This window comes from Cucumis melo, chromosome 6 (genome assembly GCF_025177605.1).
Source record: "Cucumis melo cultivar AY chromosome 6, USDA_Cmelo_AY_1.0, whole genome shotgun sequence".
Lineage (NCBI taxonomy): Eukaryota > Viridiplantae > Streptophyta > Magnoliopsida > Cucurbitales > Cucurbitaceae > Cucumis > Cucumis melo.
The window spans coordinates 4,494,468-4,520,123 of record NC_066862.1 but is presented as its reverse complement, the minus strand read 5'-3'; the positions used below and the strand labels follow the sequence as shown (position 1 = coordinate 4,520,123).

At 32.8% G+C, this 25,656-nt stretch overlaps 3 protein-coding genes across 7 annotated transcripts; 1 reads left to right on the top strand and 2 right to left on the bottom strand.

The window, feature by feature from the left end:
• Window positions 1–3,710: 3,710 nt before the first annotated feature.
• Window positions 3,711–5,628, bottom strand: LOC103483767 (peptide methionine sulfoxide reductase B5-like). Its single transcript, XM_008440529.3, has 3 exons — window positions 5,376–5,628; window positions 4,194–4,350; window positions 3,711–4,084 (listed from the first exon to the last, which is right to left on the bottom strand). The coding sequence occupies exons 1-3, from the start codon at window positions 5,477–5,479 to the stop codon at window positions 3,926–3,928; spliced, it is 420 nt and encodes a 139-aa protein (XP_008438751.1). The 5' UTR covers window positions 5,480–5,628; the 3' UTR covers window positions 3,711–3,925.
• A 1,079-nt stretch (window positions 5,629–6,707) lies between these two features.
• Window positions 6,708–16,719, top strand: LOC103483766 (SAC3 family protein B). 5 transcript variants are annotated; one of them, XM_008440525.3, is made up of 13 exons: window positions 6,708–7,033; window positions 7,966–8,169; window positions 8,533–8,733; window positions 8,845–9,101; window positions 9,472–9,572; window positions 9,662–9,877; window positions 11,706–11,933; window positions 12,018–12,109; window positions 12,215–12,308; window positions 12,812–12,904; window positions 13,005–13,921; window positions 14,006–14,120; window positions 14,837–16,719. In XM_008440525.3, the coding sequence occupies exons 1-13, from the start codon at window positions 6,918–6,920 to the stop codon at window positions 16,559–16,561; spliced, it is 4,359 nt and encodes a 1,452-aa protein (XP_008438747.2). In that variant the 5' UTR covers window positions 6,708–6,917; the 3' UTR covers window positions 16,562–16,719. The 5 variants fall into 5 exon arrangements, with proteins under 5 accessions (XP_008438747.2, XP_050942076.1, XP_008438746.2 ...); XM_051086119.1 differs by having other exon boundaries at window positions 7,350–8,169; window positions 8,566–8,661; XM_008440524.3 differs by having other exon boundaries at window positions 7,350–8,169; window positions 8,566–8,733.
• Window positions 16,720–18,057: 1,338 nt separating this feature from the next.
• Window positions 18,058–21,804, bottom strand: LOC103483765 (probable protein phosphatase 2C 35). The gene is made up of 4 exons (XM_008440522.3): window positions 20,485–21,804; window positions 19,929–20,060; window positions 18,867–19,088; window positions 18,058–18,670 (listed from the first exon to the last, which is right to left on the bottom strand). The coding sequence occupies exons 1-4, from the start codon at window positions 21,406–21,408 to the stop codon at window positions 18,659–18,661; spliced, it is 1,290 nt and encodes a 429-aa protein (XP_008438744.1). The 5' UTR covers window positions 21,409–21,804; the 3' UTR covers window positions 18,058–18,658.
• Window positions 21,805–25,656: the final 3,852 nt, after the last annotated feature.

Here is a 25,656-nt window from a genome sequence, read left to right as displayed (position 1 = left end):
TGGAAATTTGGAAATGGAAAAGAAGTTGTGAAGAAAAATATGTTTTATTTTTTAAAAATATAAAACAAAATTATTTTACTGAAACATATATGGTTTTTGTTTTCAATACAAAAAATCGTAAAAAATAGAATTAAGAAAACAAAAAAAACTTAAATGGTTACCCCACCGGCCCTAGAATTTAAAAGGTTGATTTTGTTTTTTGAATTTGGCTAATATTTCAACTATTGTATCTAAGAAATATAGCAAAATTTATTTTAGTTTTCGTGTTACTCGTAAATCTTACATTAGCGGCTAAAAATTAATTTTCATCGAGGATTGATTAAATGGCAATAATAATTCATTAAGATACACAATATATTAATATATTGAAGATTTTACAGTAAAAACATCGTAACATAAAGTTTTCTTTAAGCGAATAACAAATCAATTAAATTTAAAATTAAATAGAATTTGATATTAAATAAACTTCCAAACATGGTACGTTAAACTTTATTTTTACATTTTTAAATATAACATAACAAAAATTTGAGATTATATCAACAATATATTTTTTATAAAAATTTATCAATGTTTATAATATATATATATATATATTGAAGTAAAGTATGAAGGGTTTGCGTTCATAATGTTTTTCAATTAAAGAAAATTTGTCAATAATTATATTTAATTATTTTATTTAGATACGTTTCGATAGAGAAGTACACATCCATAGATTAAATGCTACAATCTTTCCTATAAATAGGAATGATAAAGTGTTTTGAGCGGAGACTCAACGAACAAATACATCAAAATAAATTTAGCTAAAATGTATTTAACACGTTGCATACATTTTTTCTTTTGAATATGAAAGTTTGATCTTCCATATAAGTATGTATACATATCTATATCACTACGATATCTGTATTATATTTCTTAGAATGTTGGATGTGTAATATGATATGAAATGAGTGTGTCAGTGTTTGGATCATAAATTTATCATAAATAATTGTTCGTATTTTGTCCAACATTCCAATAGATTTATATTGTAATAGATGTTTGCTAATTTCATTTTGGTATTGTTTTCATTTTATATTTTTGATAAATCATTTTCAATGGTTGGCATCTACCATTGGTAAGATTAACAAACATCTATTATTGACTAATCAGTTTTACATTAATAAGTAATGACATTAATAGACTAACTATATATATATATATATATATTATCAGTGATGTAAATTTGTGAAGCAAACAAACCATTATTGATAAAAGACAAAAGAAAAAAAAAATCAGATTTCACTAACAATAAAATGGGCCTACAACATGATAGAAAATGGGTATACAACAATATGTATGATAGAAACAGAGTCAAATACACCCAAGTTCTTTTTTTTTTCTTTAAAAGATATTATTATTACATGATATACCCGATAGACATAACAGTGATTCGTTATATAACCATCACTGATGAAAAGTATGAAAATTAAATATCCAAGTTAAAAATTTTGGTCTACTGATATGGTAAATCAATGACAAGCTTAGCGGTAAATGAGTGAGACGTCTATTAATGATATCTATTTATCAGAGATAAATTTATATCTTAGAATAAAAATTGAATTAGTTCAAAAATATTTGAACATATGCATTTCTTTTACAATGATACTATAATTAGAGATGTTGTTCCTCAATATGCAATTACTTAACTTATTTTATAAGATATGCAAATAACTTTTAATATGATCAAGTAACACATGGGCCCATAGTATACAAAATCACTTACCAAACACAAGACAACTCCCTAAAGTCCATACAAACTTAACCCATGTATCAAAACACCATTTATGCCATTGACTTTCATTCACAAATCAATCAACATTAATAAGTTCAATAGTAAAGCAGGGCTACATACAATAGTAATGAGAAACTACATTTAGCACCCTACAACATTGAATGCAATACATATAAAGTCAGTGAAATTTCCTGCCAGTAACTTCTTGAATCCAACAATATAAAGGGTCAACCTCTTGATTGAAGTTTGCATACTATATGCTAGTTGAGACGGACTTGTATTGGTCATCCCATTTCATCTTATTATTGTTAAACTAGATATTAATGACCAAAATGAACTTAACTTAGCAATTTCATATCTCCACGATTGTTATACTAAAAAAACTAGATAATTAACTTGATTTAATCGATACATTTATTAAAAGTAAATACAGAGAAGGAAATGAAAAAAAAAAAAAAGAAAAAAAAAACCGAAGGTTTAAAAAGAGAGCAATGTATAGTTTTAGCATAATAATTTTACCTTAATAGTGGAATTGTGATGTGATGAGTCACTTCGAGTTCTACAACCAGGTTTTCATGGTAGGAAAAGGGGCACCTAATGAATAAAGTGGCCTCTGAGTCACTGAGAGGACAATGAATATTTTTTTCCTAAAAAGAAAACGGAGAAAAAAAATCTCATTCTCAATCCCTTTGAGATTCTTGGCTTTGAAGCCCCTTAAAAAACTGAGAAAGAAGCTGAAAGAATCCAATGAATAAGCAAAAGGAAATGAAGTAACTGTCCATTTAAGTTCGCTTTCATGCTGTCAAAGTCAAATTTATTTATGTTTCATAAATATGAACACAACTTATAAAAGAATTCTGTGCCACATGACCGACACGTGCTGCCCAACCAGCCAGGAAATACTCTTATTCCAGAGAAAGAAATGGATTGACTTTAATTCCGAGGAGAAAGATCCAAAAACTCGAACAGCACAAAGAGCCAGTAGGTGACATTTAGAAAAAGGAAGGCAGGTGTTGAACTAAGTTGTTAGAATATCATAAGGTTACATTAAATGTTAGTGACAATGGAAGAAAGAAATTGGGTTGAGGATTCAAAAGGCAATAGAGCGGAAGTGCATTGTATTCTTTCAACGAAAGTCATTGATTCTATCCAATGAAAAAAAAAAGCATTAGAGCAGAAAAGAGAACATAAACTGAAGATGGCGATTGGGAGAGGAAACCAGTCTGGTTAGAGAACATGAAAAACTATCTGAGATGGTGAAATGCGATATATATTGAAAACCAAGTAAGGTCTGGAAAGGTTTTTGTGCAAGAAATCTTGGGAGCACACATGAAGAACTATCGCCAACTCAGTGTAAGGTGACCAGGGAGGAAAGAAGAAGTATACAATCGAGAGAACAATTCCGATGGTTCAAAAAGAAAGTTTTTCTTTTTTCTTTTTTCATATTCGTGAGTGTCCAAATTAGTTTACGTGCACCTCAACTAATACTACGAGACAACCCACCTTACCTTACAATATTTGAAAGTCAAGGAAGTTTGTACAAAATTAAATCTTAGGTTGGTGGCCACCATAGATTAAATCCATGATTTTTTTGCCATTAATTGAGACTTTATCTCCTTTTTTACCACTAGACCAACCTATGATGGTTGGTTCGAATAGAAAAATGAAAGAGGTAATCAATCTCCTATCGAGAGGACTATCTTCACCCTACGATCCATCTACTGTTGATGGACTCTTCATAACTATACTTAACATCTACACTAACTCTCTCAAACTAATTGTCATTACTAATATCCTAATAACATTTCTAATATAACCCTATTGATATTCTATTCTAACATTTGAACTAATCATGAGTGACAATTGGCAAAGCTTAGTTTCTACTACATAATGTCAAGCCCAAACCATTTGGTGAGCAAAGCTAAATTTCTACCGCATAATGTCACAGACAAAAACCATTTTGGTGAGCAAATCTTATAGAATTAACGGTTTTAGAAGACTAGAAGAAGTTACTAATAAGTTTAAGATGCAGCCATAAAGTAAGAATATTCATGCTTAACTTCACGTCTTTATTAGCAACATACTGCTGAACATATCAATCATTTGCCAAAACAATTCTACAATACATACTGAGGTTATGACTGCCTCTGAGAGGCTTCACTGTGAAGCATTAGCAGGAGCAAACTTGACTGAAATGCTGTTGACACAATGACGTTCATCAGTAGGTGTCCCGAACCCTTCGCCTTTAAAAACGTGACCCAAATGCCCACCACATGCAGCACATGTTATCTCAGTTCTCCTTCCATCAGGGTCCGGCTGAAAATTTTTTTCCCATGTTATCAGTCCATTGTTTACAATCAATCAAATTGTGGTAATAGAAGACTAGTGGAAACTGACCAATGCACTTCAGAAAAAAGTAACTCACAAAGCGATTAATTGCTCCAGGAAAACCCTCAAAGAAAGCAGGCCAGCCGCAGCCAGAATTGAATTTGGTGCTTGACTTATAAAGTGGGGTTCCACAGCCTGCACAGTGGTATATTCCTTCTTCATAAAACTTGTCGTATTTCCCAGTGCCACGAGGCCTGCATACCATCAACTTCTGGCTATGGTGACTGATAACTAAAAAGGGCCATTTCTATTAATTAATTTCCAATTTTATACACGTGGGATGGACCAATTTCAAAGCTCAAATTAATTATATGTTAAACAAACATCTAAAAAAACAAAAAGAAAACCCAAAAAAAGAAAAAAAGAAAAAAAAAAACTGAAGTAAAAAATTACCTACACGCTTTCATCTCCCACGATTGTTAATTAACTTGACATTTTATACTTTCTTTTAGTGGAGTACATTTAGTATTTTATGTTAAATTTTATATATATGATATACCATAAAAATAAATAAATGCATATCCTCAACGTGTTCGTGTCCTAGCTTTAAATTTGTGAATCACTGTATCATGTCGTATTCATTTCCATGTCTCATGTGTAGGATGGGCATGTGGTAAATCTTTTTGAATGCCTATCTGAATTAAATTGGTGAACTTATTGGGTTGTGGTCTTTTGCAAGAACAAGTAACCTTTTGAGATTTCTGGTCCATAACATTACAACCACAAGCAAGCAAACTAGCAAAGGTGTCTCAGATTGAATACAGACCTCAGATGCATTAAACAAAGATGACTATTTTAGAATTGTAGTGACGTAGGTGGTCATCATTCAGTGCAGCAAAGTAAGTTCTGCTTCTCCAACAAATGTCAAACAACGAAATACCTATTGATAATGGCTGCTATTACTGAACTGACATTTTCGAATAACATTAGGAAACGATTTGACCAAATTTCCAGTTAAAACAAGACAAACAAACAAGAAAATCCCATTTTTAGCACACAGAATCATCAGTGAAACATGTTCAGAAAAAGGCCAAGATACCAACAACCAGTGAGACAAAAACGACGAACCACAATAAAAAAACGAAGACGACATAATTCATTTCTGATGTACATAAATTTAACAAAATCATCAATTGGGTCATACATTTGGGTTATATAAAAGAAACTGGTCGATGTAACAAACAGAAAAAACTACAAAAGAAGGGGTTATTAGAATTACTCAGTTCCTTTCTGGCGAAGAATCCGAAACTGTTCCGGAGAGAGTATAGCTTGCCATTCTTCCTCTGATTTCTGAATGGAAGCTGGTGCAGATGGGGCGGCCATAAAAATGTTTACGAGAATTGCAGCCGTCGATCAGGATCCGTCGTGTTCTTCCTCGAGCGATGGACGAGTAACGAGTCAATGAGGAGGTGAAGGAAGTGGCATCGTCTTTTAAATTTAACATATAGCTTTCTAAAGAAAGAATGAACTTGGACATGTTGTATGGAAAAATTGACACCAAGGGCAATTATTTGCTACTTGACGAATATGGAAATTTTGTTTTTTTTTCTTTTTTAATAAATAACAAAAAATAACGATTTGTAATATTAAACCTCAAATTTAATCTCGTGGTTGAGTTGAGTTGGATTATCTATCTCGAAAAAATTAGATAGACTCAACTTAGCATAAATTTATAGTCTAATTCGTAAATCTTATTAAACATGCTAAAATTGGAATTAGTCAATAAATGGTTTTTACCAACACTTTAGCTATCTTGTATTACTGTACATATTTAATTTTTTAGCTCTCTCATTTATTTTATAATAGCCTATATACGAAAATTAGTATGGCTGAGTTAACCTATATATGAAAATTGGTTGATGATCGAGTTGATTGTGTATAAAATATGTATTGTTACATTAAATTAAGCTTCTGAACTAATTTGAGACGAAGAACATGATTCAAAGAGGCTAATCCACGAGCTATTCAAAATTTAAAATGATAGATCCACGTTCAATATAATTTCATCTAATAGTTATATTGAAAGTGAGCAAAATATAATAAAATTCATTAAACTTTCTATCATCTATATATATATATTTTCACATATATATATATTTTGTAAACAATTTCATTTTTTCCTATCCATAACAAAAATTCCGAAGATAATTCCTAACCTTCGATTAATCAAAATTAAATTAGTTATTGTTTTTAAATATCATATTATTTTTTTATGAAAACCCTATATATTTTTTAATATAGGCATTAATTTTTAATTAGTAAATAAAATAAAAAAATCAAATTAACACAGCATCGTAATTATTATTGTAACACAGTTATTACATCTTAATTAACTACGAGACATATTGTTTGGAACGGTAAAAAATGACAAAATTAATAAATATATTTATAAAATATAGAAAAAAAGTTAGGTATTACTTGAATAAACACTATCGTCTATAAAATTAAAATGTTTTCGTTCATTTTGCTATATTTAAAAAAATATTTTTTTTAATAAATAAAGATGTAAATTTCATTACAATACATTTTTAGTAATTCCCCCATTGATCACAAGTTGATAATCCTCAAGCTCAATCAGCAAGGAGAAGGTAAAACCCCCATATATTCGGAATCGAACTACATTAGTATCTTTCTTCTTACGTTTTTCTCCCCAAGAGTAAACTCTATTCTACACTTCAAAAATCACGAACCTTTCCGCTACTTCACTGCTTCCCGGCGACGGGAACCCGTGATCGGACCGATTCCCCAAGGAAGAACAAGAATGTCGTATCAGGGTTTTGGAAAGGCTTCCGGACCAAGCGCACCGCCCAAACTTCAACATTCTTTCGGAAATCCACCACTTCCTGAGTCTGTTTCTCCCCTACGTGATTCTTCTAGGTTATCTTTTTTACTTCTTCCTTTTCTTTTCTTTTTTTACTGACCTGCTTTGTTTCCAATCGATGATTGCAACCTTTCCCTAACCACCCCTCTTTTTATGCGCTGTAACAATTTGATTTTGTTTATCGTAATTTGAATTACATAGCCATCACGAGGCATAGTTATATCCAGTGGCTTTTCAAACCACTGGTACTACTTCAAATGTTCATCATGAACATCATAGTTAATGATGAGTTTTAATTTATAGCATTTTCCGTGTTTTCTTGCATGATATTGTTCAAATTTATTCCTTGCTGAAGGAATTTCAAATGTCTAGGGTTTTGGAGGGGTTGGAAAATTGCTGCTCGCAACAGTTGTTATGGCCTTATGGTGTGAGAAGGATCGAATGGATAGTTTGCAAATTAAGGCTTGAAATGACCTTTTTTAGATATAGATGCAAAATGAGTCACTCCAAAGCTACACTTCAAGTTTTATTTGTAAATCTTCTATTCCTTGTCTGATTCGGCCTTGTGATGTGAGAAGGATCGAATGCAGGATGATGTTAGGTCAATTGGAACTAATGACGCTGAAGTACAGTCGAGCTATCAGTCAAGTTGACTGTCCAAACACAAGAAAAACGTCATAAACATATATTGACAATATTCCTATCTCACCATCCGTTATTTGAGTTAGCACCAGTGCCTAGGAACTTGATAAAATGTAGCCCTTTGGCTTCCTTGGTTGATTCATTATTACCACGGTTTCCTTTCTTTAATGATGTTATGTTTCTTATCAGAAGAAGACAAACGGTCGCTTGGGATATTGGCTTTTGGTTGGAATTTAATTTCATCACAGAAAACTCTATATTTTGTGGAGTTAAACTCCCCTCCTTGCAGAAAGAAGTTCGTTTGGGGACTATTGTCTGCCTTAATGAAGCTATTTTATGTTGGTAGGACTGTTTCACCTTCCCCTACAGTTGAGGATCAGCCAAAGGTGCGGGGAATTCTTCCAAACGCACAAGCTTATCAAGTTCGATTTGCTTCAAAACAATCTCATGATCACGAATCAAATATTTTAACTGAATTTGGTAATGTTCAAGCACCGAAGAGAACTAAATCACCTGAGCGTCTACGGTCTGCACAGACTAACTTGCCAAGGTATGGTTGCGCAACATCAGAACATTAAAAAGAATTTAATATTACTCTCAGTGAAAAGTCTGATTATCAATGAAAAGTTAAATATCTATCAATGAAAATTTTGTTTACTGTGTTTTAGAAAATAAAATACAATAAAATTATTCTCAGTTAAGCATATTTGGGTAATGATTCAATGAATATTTTATGGCTGAATGAAAAAATAATTATATTCATCAATTGCATATTATTTTTTTAAAGAAACATTGAATAAAATATATATTTAAAGAAAAGAATAAAGCTCCGTCATTTTTGCTTTGCCTTTAATTTACTAAAGATTAAAGATGTATAATATGTGTATATATGTCTTTTTACGTTGCTTGCCAGACCTTCTACCTCACCTCCTAGAGCATTTTCTAGGGCAAATGCTCATGAAGTTATGAGTTCCATGAGGACTACTGATGCTGAATCTGTAGCTACTGGGTCCCCCAGTGTCCCTGTTCCCAAAAGAACAAGGTCACCAACTTTTCCATCTTCAGATCAAGTCTCTGGTCCCAATTTTTATCCTACTCATGATGACACTGAACGGTAAATTTAAGCTGATCCTGTCCCAATAACAATATTTAATAACTTGTGTTTTTCACTTTCAGTTTATCTTGCATTGTTGTTTAAATGTGCTTTTTTTTTTCCTATTGTTAGAGAAAGATTAGCAAAGGCAAAGAGGCTTGCTCGCTTTAAGCTTGAATTAGATGAAGTTACGCACAACAAAATGGGGGGCGTGGATGTAATGGATAATACAAATAGAAATGAATGTTCTACAACAGAAAGGGATAAATACATGTCAAGTCAATCTTTGGACTTATCGAGAAATTTGGCTCATGGGAATGCTATTTCTGATAATGACGCTTTGGAATCTTCAAGCATAATAATCGGACTCTGCCCAGATATGTGTCCAGGTACTTTGCTAAATGTGATGATAAATTGAAGATATTAAGTCGAGAGTTTGGCTTGCATCACAGTTCATGCAATGTTTTGAAAATCCAATGCATCCACGGTAAAAGGCAAGCCTGCTTGGAGATGTGAGGCATATAAATGATATCATAGTGATGTAAAGTACGATATAGTTGCATTTTGCAAAAATTAGAAATAATCATACATTACAGGATAGAAGGAGATGTAAAATTAAGCATGAACTAGTTTGTATTTGGCGAATACATTGTTATGCCCTTTAGACGATCACCTTTCTTCACATTGGAGAAAATTGCAATTTTATCACTGTTCTTATCGTTAATAAAAAATAGAATGCAATTTTACTTTCTAATGTAGAGTCGGAGAGGGGTGAACGAGAAAGGAAAGGTGATCTTGACCATTATGAGCGGTTGGATGGTGATAGAAACCAAACTAGCAAATTGCTTGCAGTTAAGAAGGTAGTCTTCTTGGTTCCTTCTACAAGTGAAATACTTCACAAGATTTCTTGATTTGCATGGACTTACAAATTTTCTCAATTATTTTGCAGTATACCAGAACAGCTGAGCGGGAAGCTATTCTTATAAGGCCTATGCCAGTTTTGCTGAAAACGATTGATTATTTGCTGGATTTATTAAGTCAACCCTACGATGAAAAGTTTTTAGGAATATATAACTTTTTATGGGATAGGATGCGAGCTATTCGAATGGATCTAAGAATGCAACATCTTTTTAATGAAAATGCCATAACGATGCTGGAACAGATGGTATGTTCTCAATGTAAAATCTTCTTTTGTTTTGTTCATCTTCTATACCTGTGCTATGTTGAAATCTGAATGAAATTTTATCTCTTATTGAAAAAAAAACTTATATATATATATATATTTGTTATGGAAAAATTGAGTCTTCTAATTGATTTGGTGCTGAGAAGTATACAAAATCTGTAGCCTCCCTCCCAATATGAGTTTTGAAAAAAGCCCTCATTTGGATTACATTTCAGCGAGAATGCAATTTACAAAGCTGCTTAGAAATGTAAAGTAAAGAAATATATAAATTTTATAAGTTGTAAGTGCTTCTTATTTCATTTTGTTTCAATGGAAATTTGGATTTCATTTTTATTTGAATAGTTTTAAGGGGGCCCTTATTTGGTGTTGTGTCCCACGTGTTCTGTGTTGGAGAGGTTCTTAAAGTCCAAACCAGTCGCGCCATGTATGTTTGTTGCCTAGAGTTTTGTTCAATAGAATAGAATTCTTAGGTAATGTTACATTCTTCCATAAGTTTAACACAGTTGCACAACCTATAGAATAGATCCTATTCAAGCAAGGCTCTAAGTGTACTTTGTTCTTTTTTCCGCTCTGTGACATTGGGAGCAGAGAGGGCAGTACCCACATGGTGAGGACTGAACGAAATGTTTCTTCTGTAGATCTTGTGTTCAGGTAGCTAGGTTCTTATAACAAAAAAAGTTTCAGGAAGGTGGGTAGATTCAGTGGCACAGGGGAACCGGGGATCCGCCACCTCTTTCTCTTTGGCGACTCAGTAGGGCCAAATCATTGAAAATGAGGTTCAACTTCGGGGTGGTTACATGGATAAGGGATTGTTTCAGAGAAGTGGTATAGAAATCAGGGAACGAAGTGTTCTTTAGAAGAAGATGAACCTCTGAGGCTTTGGTTTGGGTGCATAGGGTGTCTAACTGAGGGTCTCTTGTTAAGAAGGCTGAACTTTTGTTGTCCTCCTTTACCCTTACAATTGTGTTTTTCTGAATGAAACGCTGCTGCTCTTAAATCTCAAATGTCTCCAATCTCCATCTTCAACTATGCTCCATTTATTCCAGCCCAGCCACCTTGGGTTTCAAACAAATTTAACCAGTCATTGACTTGAGTGAATCTCAATTAAATATTGTCACAAATATTTTTGGATAAGAATTTATTGTCACAATTATAATATTTATAAATTTGTTTGTGCCTTTCTATGTTAATAATTATCTTAGTTTACGTAGTTTGCTTGTCACTTATTAGCAGCCTAAAAGATGTGGTACCTAGTTGGCACCCCCTTTAGTATCGGAGTTGTTTGTGGGCCTGATTTTTTGTATATCCGTGTATTTTTTCATTGAGTTTTTCTCAATAAACCTAAAAAATGTTATGATGCTTTCTGGAAGTTTGCTGTTGCTGATATGTAATTCTATTGAAGTTATGGCATTTGTATACATTTCACCATATCAGTGAAATGGTTTTTGCTTCCAATTAAAAAGTAATAAAAGGAAAAGAAATTTAGGCGTTTTGTCTCACTAATTATTTTTTATAACCATGTTGAATGAAAACATTTTACCAATTCTATGGGATACTGTTATTTTACTTTTTTTAGAAACTTGTTAAAAACTATTTTTCAAGATTTTCTGGTACACATTTGATGTGTACTGACATTGATCCACTGTCACCAGATCACACTTTGTCTGTTTGTATGTTATTGATGCAACAGACTCCCAAATGGACAGAAATCTATCTTAAAATCCTGATGACTTATTGCTTATGATATTCCTACTTTGGATTGTTTAGTTATTCCTTTGTCTAAAAGTTCTCCTAACTTGTGTGATCTCAGATTCGTCTTCATATAATTGCAATGCATGAGCTATGCGAATTCTCAAAAGGTGAAGGCTTTGCTGAAGGATTTGATGCTCACCTTAACATTGAACAAATGAACAAAACATCAGTGGAATTGTTTCAAATGTATGACGATCACAGAAAGAGAGGCATTATTGTGCCCTCTGAAAAAGAATTTCGAGGTTATTATGCACTTCTCAAGCTGGACAAGCATCCTGGATATAAAGTAAGTCAAATGGTTGAGAAAGAAAATTCTACTATATAGATTTTGTTATGTTACAGGCTGTGGAAGTAAGCCAGTTCTTGTCAGGTTGAACCTGCAGAGCTCTCACTAGATCTTGCAAAGATGACTCCCGAGATGCGACAGACTGCAGAAGTCAAATTTGCTCGTGATGTTGCTAGGTAGTTTCCTGTAAAATTATGATGTTGCTAGTTAGTTGCCTGTAAAAGAATTTACTCCATTGTTCCAATAAAATATTCTAATCATTTGATAGATTTTCTCTACAGAGCTTGTAGGACAAGTAACTTTATCGCATTCTTTCGGCTTGTGAGGAAAGCAAGTTATTTACAAGCATGCTTAATGCATGCTCACTTTGCAAAGGTATATAATTATTATGCACAAACAATGGATTTGATTATTGGGATGCTTTAAAAATGTTATTGTGGTTCTTAAAATGTGTCTCTAGAGTGGGAGGTTATTATCAGAATTGACCCCCCTTTTCCCTCTCCTAGAAGTTTGGTTTAACATGTGAATAAACTGCATGTTTTTGTAGGATTGATAAACAATATTCTGCTTATCGCAATTTCTTTTCTATGTTGATTTTATAGTTTTCAATGTTAGATTGGTTGCTCAAAGTGCAAAAGGAAGTTTTTACTTGACATATCTTTATCTTTATTTTTGGCAATGTACCTGTTGCTCTTTACTAGTGAAGCTCTTATTGAAATTTTTTTAAGAGGTTAATCTACGAATTGTTGCAACTTTGACTCTGCAGAAATGTCCATTTCTTGTCTACCTTTTTTCCCTATTAATTATGTATAAATAAATTAAATGAAGCAGAACTTGTTCTTATTGTCTGTTAGTAACACGGTGATCTTTCTTATCAGCTACGAACTCAGGCTCTTGCATCATTGCACTCTGGTGTTCAGAATAACCAAGGACTGCCCATTGCCCATGTCCGGAAGTGGATTGGGATGGAGGTATTGTTCCTTCTGCTATCTGTAGCTAAGATCCTATCTTTTTGGCAAGAGGTGGTTTTTTGGTTTCTGATCATATTTTGCATTTGTTCAATAATATCAGGAAGAAGATATTGAAGGGCTTCTAGAGTATCATGGTTTTTCGGTTAAGGTATTTGAAGAGCCTTATATGGTTCGAGAAGGTCCATTTTTAAATAACGACAAAGACTTTCCTACTAAGTGTTCAAAACTTGTTCACATGAAGAGGTCAAGAATGATAGTAAATGACGTCTTACTGAAGAGTAAAACTGAATGCTTGATCAGTGGTGCTACTAAAAAGGACCTATTGACAAGGAAGAGTAAAAATGAATACTTGATCCCTGATGCTTCCAAACAGATCCCGTTGACAAGCACTAAGAAGGAACCGAAAACATTTTCTTTTGAAAAGATTAGTTCTCCTCGTCCCATATCGACCAAAGAAGAAAGTGCCATACATGAGATAGATGAAGAAATGGCCGAGTTTGATGATCAGTTGATTCCAATAGATCACAAGCAAGTGCAACCAAAGATTGAAACGTCGGAAGTTCGCCAATTACATGAATTTAAGTATAACCATGAGGAGAATGGTGATCTACAATCTAGCCCCAGATCATGTGAACCATTGAGGACTGAAGTTCAATTTGTTGGCAATCAAGGCTATGATGGTCTTTTCATGACCTCTCCAGTTGGGAACAATTCTGCTAGGATGTCGCCTTTACCGCTTGTATCAGATGCACCACCTCAAAAGATATCTGCTTCTGGATATAAACAACCACTTCAAAAGATATCTGCTTCTGGATATAAACAAGCGCTACATCAAAAGATATCTGCTTCTGGATATAATAATAATACAATTAGAAGTGTTGAACCCCAGAGCATAGTCAATAATGTAATGGAAGACGAAGAAATTTTGAATGCTACTCAGGAAAATGGAATTGATATTATTACAGACAGTTGTCCGGATGAAGAAATTGCAAATGCAAGACTCAAGTTGATCCTAAGGTGGTTGTTAGTTCTTACTTTTGGATGTATTTGAGAGCTATTTGCTTATCTATGCCAATTCACTTTTTGGATTTCTCATTTCAGGTTATGGAAACGCCGAGCTTTAAAGAGAAAACAATTACGTGAACAAAGATTATTAGCGGCTAAAGCTGCATTTGATACGTTGTCAGTGGGACCACCAATCCAATTGAATAGCCATGTAAGGTTCACAAGTACATGACATCATTGTTTTGCCTTTGTATTTACTTCATAATCCATTATTGCTTTCATTTCTCCTGTTTCCAAGGTGCACCTCTCTCAGTTCTGTTTGGTATTGAATTAAAGTGAAAACCTAACCTAGCCCCATGGCTAACACACACAAAAAAGGACATTTTTTCTCTTAAAATTGGTTTCAATCGAGCTGGATCTGTTTAGTTTTTATTTGAACTCGTTTTAGCATATTATAAAACAGGTTCGTGGTTTGTTGAAAATTTGATAGATGGTTTGCTGGGATGAGGAAAGCCGGGCCTGGAATATGAGGACTGGGAGGGTTGGTCTGAGCTTTTAAGTCTTTTTTTTCTAACGAAAAACTATTTACTATAAGGTAGATCATTTTTTAGTTTTTTTTTTAAGATTCCAGATGACCCTGAACAAAATATTATGGTGTTTTCTTAAAAAAGATACCAAACCAAACACAAAAGAAAACAAGGATTGAGCAGCCAATTTGGTTCAGTTTGGTTTTCTGGTGTTCTGCTCGCTCATAAAAATTTCATGTGTACCAACAGTTCTAGAGGAAAAAGAAGGCAATTGGACTATTATTCTTCATTACTTGATTATGGTTTACTGTTTACTTTTATTGAATATAGCAATTAATGTCGTAATCTTATGAGTGATATGAATGCACTTCCTAACGATGTTTCCTTTTCTTTTATGTAGAAAATTCGAAGTAATGGTATATTCGACATTGATCACATTGTGAGTGAAAGATGGAAAAGGCAGAAAATGTCATGCTCCATAGTTAATGTTTCAGAAGTAGTAGCTAGCATTCTAAGCAGAAGGAATTTGGATGGGAAGTGCATTTGCTGGAAACTTGTTGTCTGCTCTCAAGGAACCCGTGATTCTCATTTTGCAGCAGGTTCCTGGTTGCTTTCGAAGCTTATGCCCTCTGAAGCTAATGATCTAGTTTTCTCATCTTCTTTTCTTTCCATTTGGATGAGCTGGCTCTCAGGCAAAACTGGTTTGGATTTAAGTTGTTTCTTGTCCATAGTTCGACATGCAAATTTTGATAATCTTCCAGAGACAGTGCATGGGGCTAGTGCAATCTTATTTGTTGCAACTGAAAGCATCCCTCTACATCTTCAAAGAGTCCAACTGCATGAGCTGGTGGCGTCAATACCCTCTGGATCTTGTTTGCCTCTTCTGATTTTGAGTGATTTTGACGACGAGATCTCTGCCTCACTGGCAAACAGACTCGACTTATACAATATTGATAAATTAAGGATACACAGTTTTCAGATCGTTTCACTCTTAGATAACCCTCACCTGAGGCATTTGGGATTCTTCAGCGATGAGAAACTCAAGGAAGGATTGAAGTGGCTAGCAAATGAATCACCAACACAACCTGTTCTTCACCGAGTCAAAGCGCTTGACTTGATTATTCCCCACTTAGATTCGTCTATGAAGGTGCTTGATTCTATGAATGAAAAAGAAGTTTCTCCAAACCACTGCATTTCAGCATTTAATCTAGCCTTGGATCAGTCAGTTGCGGATATTACAGCTGCAGTCAAGGCCAACCCTTCAAACTGGCCTTGCCCTGAGATCGCTTTGTTGGAGTCTTGTAGCAAACCGGCATTTGTAACCGATGCTTTGCCACCTGTAGGATGGAGTTCCGTAGAAAATGTTGAACCTCTTAAGCAGGCTTTGATGGACCTTAAGCTTCCAACTTTTCCTGATATTTCTTGGTTGACCAAAGGCTCAAATACGATCAAAGAGATACCTACCGTAAGAGACAACCTAGAAAGTTCCTTGAGATGTTATCTGACTAAAACCAGTGAGATCATGGTGCAACAACTTGCATTGGAAGAGGCTCATATAATGCTCCAAAAATGTGCTAAACTTGAGCACCATAATTTCAACTATTCCATTGTTCCACGTTGGGTAACGATTTTTAGACGGATTTTCAATTGGAGGTTGAGGTGTTTTCCCAGCAGGTCCTCTTATGCTCATATTGTGAATTGCTGCCATGGTGCATCTGTATCGAGTAGCACCATGCTCGAAAGCAGAGAACCACCATCTTATCTTCCTAATCAACCACTTTTAGATGAAGTAATTGAAGTAGCTTTCAGTTCCCTCTCAATTAATCATGAGAGAGATTTTTCAGAAGCTCATCAACCTCCTGCGACCACAACCTCAAATGTTAGGCCTCATGAAGTTGTCGTCGCAACAATCAATTTTTCAAATGATAATGGCTATAGAACTCAACAGATCTGTTTTGGTAGTTCCAAGAGTGTAGCTAATTCAGATCGGGAACTAAATTGTGCCGGTAAAGAAGTAGCTGTAAGTGATAGAGGATATTCAGAATCTGAAAGACTGAAGGAGTTGTTGGATCAGTGTAACAAACGACAGAATGCCATAGAAAAAATGTTGTCTGTTTATTTCTAATTCTACCATTCGTTTATGTAAATATTTACTATTAGTACGATGATAATTGATGATGTAGAATTTTGTGAGGAAATGTTGTACGGCACTTTGCCTTCAAATTTAGAACAATTCTCTGTAGCAACCTTGTAATCAATGAAATCAATTCATATTTTTCTTCATATTTATGATGATATAGACCTTGAAATTTTAGAAATAAGCATCAAAGGGTTAAATTTTCTAAGCTGATGACCAAAATACTTTAGGGTTCATGCTTACCTTTCTAGATTTTAAAATGGTCAATATGGCATAGTCGAAACATGTAACTTTATCAACCTTTAACAATTTCACTGGTAGAATTTTATTCTTAGTCTCTCTCGAATTCAACTTAGGTATCATTCGATTATGGCTTAGCAAGATATCTCAGTTTTTACCATATTGAAAAATGATTGATAATGTTTATGTTGCTTGCTTATAATATCTTAAAATGTAAAGTTGAATAGAGTATGTTGGATGATGTTTTCTTTTTTCTTATTCATGTTTTTTATTTTTAAGAAGCAAACCTATTTGATAATCCATCTAATTTGAAAAATATTTCTAATATTTGGTCTAATTTTAAAAAACATATTATCACTATAGATCAAAATTGAGCAACATTTTGAAGAATAAAAATAATTGTATTTTTGTGGATTTTGCATCGGAACTTATTTGTTTGATATAATGGATCTTTTTATAATATATATATATTTTTTTTGTATATTTTAGGTGCAAAAATGATGAAGATAAAACGTCTAAAAACTTTAAAGAGAGAAACTAGGAAGAGTAAAAATTAGAGATAAAAATGGACAGAACTTTTAAAAATAAGTATGATTTCTTTAATAACATTTAAGGCAAAAATGTGAGACAGAAGGAATTTTTTTAATATGAAATTGTTGTTTTTCAAATGATTTATTCACAATCCCATAAAAAATCACATATAAAACCTTTAGGACATACCCTCCATTAGTGATTTCATCTATAATGTTTTCAAAATTACTTTGAAACATTTAGGTAGGAGATGCAAAGAATAACAATAAAATTCATTTATCTTCATTCAGATATATCATACAACTTGATTTTTCACTTTTATTAATCTTCTTTACTTGATTCTTTGTTTTTCATTAATATTTGTGATGATTCAGTTTGGTTCAACGTTCGCTAACCAAACTGCTCTAAACCAATTAACCGATGGTTCGATTGGTTCGTCGTCGCCATTAGGTTTCTCATTTTTTTCCTTACACACCGCTATTTTAAATCGATGAGTACTTTCAAAGGTTTCATAAAATTCAACATAATTAAAAGTGGTTGAAAATTCTAGAAAACATATAAAGCACTTACATAGTACAGTCACGAGTACTTCCTTACCAAACACTTCAAGTGCTCACAAACAATAGTTTTAAGAAAGTGCACTTGGGCATGGAAAAAAAAATACTTTCTGAGTTTTGACCACTCCAAAACATAGCTTCATAGGAAAGTTCCTATTCGGGAAAAAGTCGACTCAAACTTACTATAAGTCACCAACTAGACTTTCAGAAGACACGAGAAACCGACCAAACATCTTTTCAATCGAAATCCGAAGCAAAGGGAAGAGTTCTATTTTTCATGTACAACAAGTTATGTTATTAGTATTACCAGAATGGAGTCAATAATCTCTGTACAACATTTCATCATATATACCAATTGCAACTAAATTCAGGAGAAGGCCTTCACAAACAATATAAGAGATAAGAGTGGAATTTACCGGAATCTAAGAAACCAAACCACCACCACCACCACCACCACCAATGCAATTTCATTCGATAGAATACATAGTTGATTTCTCATATTGCCTTTCTGCAATCATGCACGTCGTCGCCATTTCTGATAATACGATAATTTTATTTCGGTTGTCTAGTTTCGTAGCTTCGTTAGAATTAGGCTTGGAGCAATTCTAAGATAGAAGCGGAGAGGATTATGTTCTTCTCCTTGGACATACATACTCTTCTGGTTAGTGTTGTTACTAGCAACGCTGACAGTAAAAGAGCTTCATTACAAGCGAAACGAACAAATTTTTCAGCAGCGAGGGGATGGCATACCCTCCCATTAGCCCACTTCCTGTTACCAGACACAATAATACGATATGAAGTTTCCAAGAAATACATTACAAGAAACATGACAGGTGGTTAAGCCTAAACATGACAAGAAGGTATGGAATGGTTTTAAAAGCTTCTGTACCAAACGAATAGAGGTGACAGATTTATCAATAATGCAATAGTAGTGAATGTGGCAAGGAAGAGATCAAAATACTGACCACTTCTAATGGTCGGTGCTGCGCAGGCGATGGAACGACAATTGCTGTGCTCCTGTTCATCAAACCCACATGCTGAGAGACGTGCAGATCTGAGAAATCACTTCTGAAGGAGCGAAAGACCTCTGAAGTTCCGGTGGTAGCCGATATCTCGGAGGTGCCCCGCTCTGAATTTGAATGCCTTATGCAGACCCCATTCAGCCCAACGGTTCCAGAACCACCTGACTACAGGAATTAGGATGACGTTTAAATTACAAGAATAACAAAATTACACAAAGCTAATTTTAGTCTCCTAAGTACTAAAGAAGAGGAAAACTCGAATAATACTACATGGAAAGTACCTGACTACAGCAATTCAGATGAAGTTTAAACAAAAAAGATAAGAAAATTTAACACAACTAACTTTAATCCTCATAAAAACCAAAGAAAAGGAACATGAATAGTATATGGAAGAGTACCTAACTACAACAATAAAGATGAAGTTTAGACCAAAAGGATAAGAAAATTCCACACAGCTAATTTTAGTCCTCACGAGTACCAAAGAAGGGGAAAACTTCTTTCTTCTTTCTTTTTTTCTTTTCTTTAATATGAAACAGACGATTAGGACAATATGGAAGAGTGCCTGATTACAGCAATTAGGATGAAGTATCTGATTACAACAGCAAGGATGAAACTTAAACCAAAAGGATAAGACACTTTCACAAAGCTAATTTTTTGTTCTCTTAAATACCAAAGAAGAGGGAAATGTAACTGGAACTATATGAAAGTGTCATAACCCAGCCAATTTTCGGTAGTCAAGTATCATTGGCCATCACGGAATTCATCAATCTAGTTACAAGAGGATAATGGTTCTCTTCTCACCAAGCATCATGAGTACTCAATCAGCCCAATCACACATGATATTCAGTAACATAAGCCACCTCACTAGTACAGAGGCTAACATCAGACATTCAGCTAGCTCGGCAATTGCAAAATAATAATAATAATAACAACAATGAAGAATAAGAGCGATGGAATAGATGTACGCATCTCAAATTAGCACTGGATAAAGATAGAATTTCATACATTAGAGAGGCCTTTGATGTGAACGATGATGATTGTTATATCATCTGTCCGGTTTTCATGCTCCAACCATAGCTTATATGATTCTCCAGCAATAGCAGAGCATGCATCCCGTGGATCACTATACCTTGCAGCCTAAGTGAAGATTTTGTTAAAGAAGAATATGAAAGGTGCTTATTTGAAATCGGAAAAGTCACAACTAAGAAGAAATAGTCTTTCAGGAATATAGCATGTGGAAATTATTTCTATAAGAAATAAAATTTGTGAGCGTGAGAATTTCAAGTCTTTAAAAAGCTATAAACATGGGGTTTAATCAAAATTCAAAGGCAACAAACAGTGGAATGACTAGATGCCATCTTTTATACCCTTCTATCACATGAGATATTCCAAGAGAAGAAAGAAGGTAGAACAAAGAAAGAGAAGTACATCAGTCTCTTTCATAAAATCTTTTTGTTTCTTGTTTCTTGTTTTACAAAAAGAAACAAGCAGCAAGCATCAAACATTGGAAGACTAAATGTGAAGTCCATTCTAGAATCTAGAGTTCAGAGAGGCAATGTACCATATCAACAACAGCTTGACTTGTGAGGAACTCGAAAACTCCATCGCTTGCAATGACAAAGAAAAGATGGTTTGGAGTCAGTTGAACAACTGAAACCTCAGGGACAGCAATGACACCAATCTTCTCTGCTGTACTGTCTCCTACACTCCGTGTAAATGCAGTACCAGGATACAAACTATTAGGAAACCACAATCGAGGAGGATCATTTCCCTCACTCTCCTCATCACCCCAAACTTGAATATCCGGATCTCTAAGCCCCTCAATTTGATCAATTGTCAAAACCCTCGCCCCGGCGAGCTTTACTCTCTCACACTCATCCTTCCTAAATGGTGTTTGATCATGAGACATATCCTGAGCCACAATTCGATTCCCATTTTTAACAGCCACTACCGCCCTCGAATCACCCACATTGGCAACATAAAGAGTATTCCCAATAACAAGAACAGTAATGGCTGTTGTACCACTCATGGAATCATCAATCTCACTATTACGCAATTCATCATTCGCAGTCAAAAATGCGGAATTATAAGCCTTAACGGGATCTTCCAACAATCTAGAGTCATTACAGAGTAATTGCACAACCCTATCCTTAACGAAATTCGAACACTGCATTCCAAATTGACCATGACCATCGAAAACACCAAAGATATGAACATTTGGGTTACCTTGAATGTGTGTACTAACACAGAAATTGTCTTGGTTTTCTTTATCAGGGGAATCGGGGTAGTAGCCACGCTGGGTCAAGAGCGAGTACTCCAAATTGTACATATGAGAAGGCACACGAACAGACTCCAATGTCCTTCCCGTTAGTATATGCTTTCCATGTAAACTACACGGTGGAGCATCACCAAATCGTGAGATATCGCCGTCGGTAGACGGCGGGTAATGGCTGGAAGTACAACACTTTCCCATAACACAGCCCATTACAGAGAAATTGAGAAAGAAAGGTGAAGAAAGTAAAGGAACCCAGATTATATAAAGCGAAATCAAAGGACCCAGAACCTTGTGTTTTTGTGGAGGACGATGGGAATCGAAATGTGAGAGAACCCCATTATTGAAAAGAACCAAATTCGAAGGAAGAACAAGTTTCTTAGAAGGAAAAACCTCTTCTTAGATTCTCATTGTTCATCTTCCAACAGGTAGAAGAGAAAGCAATGGGTAATCGGTTACACCCATTCTCTCCTCAATGACATATGCACAAAACTAATTTGATGATGACAAATCCTTTTTAACCTCTCCCCATTTCAATACAATGCCCATTGCCCTTTTACCAAGTTGCCCTCTCATTCACTTTTTCTATAAAGGATTTTCTAGATCATGTTTTATGGTTTCAAATTTTTATGATTTATGATTTAACTTATGAATAATCTACTACCAAACATACAAATACAACTTTGTCTTCTTCAAATTCTTTATTATAAAAATTGGAGAAGAGTATTGGAATTTGTGGGTACTTTGATGAAGAAATAGAGTGTTGGGAAGGTTAGTCAAAGTGACAAAGATTTGAATATTCTTTCCACATTATTTTCTTCCTTTCCAAACAATTCATTTCCTTTTCTATTCCTTTCATTTTCCATCTCTTTCTTCCCTCTATTTTTTGTGCATCTTTTTTCTTTTCTTTTCTTTTTCTTTTTTTCTTTTTTTCTTCTTTTTTTCTTCTTGTCACAGTCATATTACATACAAAAGGCAATCAAAATCAAATCTTCTTTTTTATATATAAAATAAAAATGTTCACTTCATACTAATTTTGATCCCATCGGATGGTGATTGATTTTCTTATCCTTTTCTTAAATTATTATCAATTTTATAAAAAAAATTATTAATTTTGTATTTTATTTAGAAAACTAAAAATGACAATTAGAAAGAAAGAAGCAGACCACATGCATTCAAAAAAGTATAAAGTTTTTATCAAACAAAGTTTAATTTTATAGAAAAAAAAATATATATTAAAATACATCGTGAGTTGTTCAATTTTATTACTCAAAAAATAGACCGCCAATAAAAATTTGATTAAGTAGTATTAGTATGACTTTCGTCACTAGAGGTCAGAAATTCAATTTCTCATTCTACCCTCGACATCATTTTCAAAGCAAACGACGAACATGTACTCCAAACATTTTTAAAGCAAATATTCCTCTCATAAAAGGTTGTTTTATTATTTTCTTTTCCTCCCCTTTTTTGGAGATAGATTTATGTGGCTTTAAGCTTTGTTGGTACATATTTTGGAAGCTTCTCATTGTCTCATTGACAAGAGAGAGAGAGAGAGAAATAAATAAAGATTAAAAACAAAGAATTTGAAAGAAAAAAGAAAAGTGAGATTGAGTGACACATTTCAATGAGATAAGGGGACCAAAAGTGTATGATACACATTACCAAAATGACCCACCAAGATTCTCATCATATATATATATATATATATATATATATATATATATATATATATATATATATATATATATATATATATATATATATTTTCCCTATGTCCTTTTTATTATTATTTTTTTTTTCAAAGGCATTCCTTTTTTTAATAAAGGGGAATTCTTTAAGAAATTTGTGTTTTTTAAAAGAAGTTTGTAAGCTTAGGGTTTATGTTGAACTCTCTATAGTGCTTTTATTATTGTTTTATTAATGATGTTAAAACAAATGTTTTATTTGTAGAGAACCTACAACAATCCTAATGTAATTGAGATAGTGACATATTTTTGCAAATTTTTTCCCAACCAAGTTAGTTTTTCAATTATATTTTGTTTTTAGTGAATTTGATTTAATTAGTTGTCGATCTAACTTAGATGAGAAATATATGGTCAAACTTAATTTAAAAAATAAATAAAGAAAAATATTGAGGGTTTAGCCACGTCTTAAAATATATTTTAGAAAATGCGTTTATAAAATAAGTTGGTCTAAGATAAACAATTTTTAGACTTTTAGAGACCGTCTGGAGGAAGAATTGAATTATGAAGAGTTAGTGTTATGATAACGTAGAAGATTTTAAAAATGTAATTTTATGATAAAATATGCTTGAAGGAAAAGTTATTTGGTAGTATTATAATAATATGAGTTTGGAGAAAGAATTATTTAAGTAGTGTCATGAAATTTATTTTCTTATACATTTTTTAAAAATTTTGTATTCTAAATTTAATACACAAATTTTGTATATTTAATTTATTTTTTATATATTTTTTAAAAAATTAATTATCTACGAATTTTCTTGACATCTGATATTGCATAATTAAGTAGTGGACGTAAACTAATTACATATAAATTGATGGTTGTATATTTTTGAATGAACATTGGGAAACTCTATACCTTTATTTATTAATTGTGGCAATAGGCAAGGTGACTTTGATTTGATTTGATGTCTTGTAATGGGAAGAACATCGTTGTCGTTTTTTTGCAATTTAATGTTCGTCGTTATAACTAAGTGGAAAACAAATTTTTAAAGTCTACACCTTCTAAATTTTAAAAATAATAATTAAAAAATAAATCGTATTTTCGAAATACATTTTATTCGTGAATTTGAATTTAGTTTGTTCAATTCTTTATATATAGTTTTGGAATGTTAGGAATTAATTTATGCATATTTCGACTAAACTTATGATATGTCTTTAACATTCAAAAGATTGATAAGATATCGCATCTTAGATTGATGACTACCCCTTTATAATTTTACTTTCTTATTTCTTTTTTTGTTACGATGAAATTAAATTTATTCTCAAAACTTATTAAGAAAAAACATTTTTTATACTATGAACTACGATTTTTTTAAAAAAAAAAGAAAAAGAATTAAGAAATACTTGACATTCTTCTAGAGTTAGAGTCCAATTTTATAAAATTAAAAGTTTGTTACGAAACAACTTGACATGTTATAAAGAGTAAGGGTTTGTTTGGAATGAATTAAGAAAAAAATATATTTTTATTTAAACATTTTTTCTAAAAATTATTTGAAAGAAAAACACGTGTTTGACAATTTTGTTTTTTCCAATGTGTTTTTGGGCAAAAAATTGTTTGATTTACAATAGATTAGAGAGATCTATATATATATATGTGTGTGTGTGTATATATATATATATATATATAAAGAATTTTTCCTTAGAGATTTTGATAGAAGTTCAACAACGATCATCGAGGATGGTCATTGGAAGTTGGTCGGGGACATTCATAATCAGAAGTTGGCAACAATAGTCATTGGAAGTCAAACAACGATAATTACAAAAAAAAAAATAGTTGTTGGCAATTGACCGATAACATACATAGAAAAACAATTGACAAAAGTTGACTAATAACGGTTACCATAAAAAAATTGACAAAAATAAACCAACAACAATTACAAAAAAAAATGACCAACTTAGGGACATTAACTATTAAACACACAAAATTTATTTTTCTAAAAGTTAGTCTTAGGTGTTTATCTTAAACCACTTTATTTTATAAATTCACTTTCAAAATTTATTTTACGTGGTTGCAAACACATGATTTTTTTTCATAAACAACTTATTTCTTAATCTTATCACTCGAGAATGCAATACAAACACACCCTAAGACTTCAAATTACATAAACTATAGTCAAATAAACTTCAAATTACATAGAAAAAAATAAATGCTTGGAATTTTAACCTAAAATTAGTTATAGTTATTAGTTATTTTGTCGGACTTTTATATATATATATATATATATATATATATATATATATATATATATATATATATATATATATATGGCAAAACACATGACGTTGCTCTGTCAGACTTTCGTGTATTGTGAAAAATTCTTCACGAAACAAATACAAATTATAATCGACAATGAGATCATCACATTGTGTTATTTTTCAACCCAACAATTGAATTGAAAATCAATATATATATATATGGGTATATCGTAGGTAACTTTCACTTTCTTTGGGTATATCGTAGGTAACTTTCACTTTCTTCTTTTTTGTTTTGCTCTTTTACTTTATTTGTTTTTTGCTATTTATCTGATTTCCCTTTTCCTTTCTTTATTCCGAGAAAGACACTTTTTTTCGCACGGGTGTTTGATAATATTATATTCACCATACCTTTATTTTCTTTATTTTTATTATTATTATTATTATTATTATTATTATTATTATTATTATTATTATTATTATTATTCTTTTTTATGGATACAAAAAAAAAAAGTCATAAATAAAA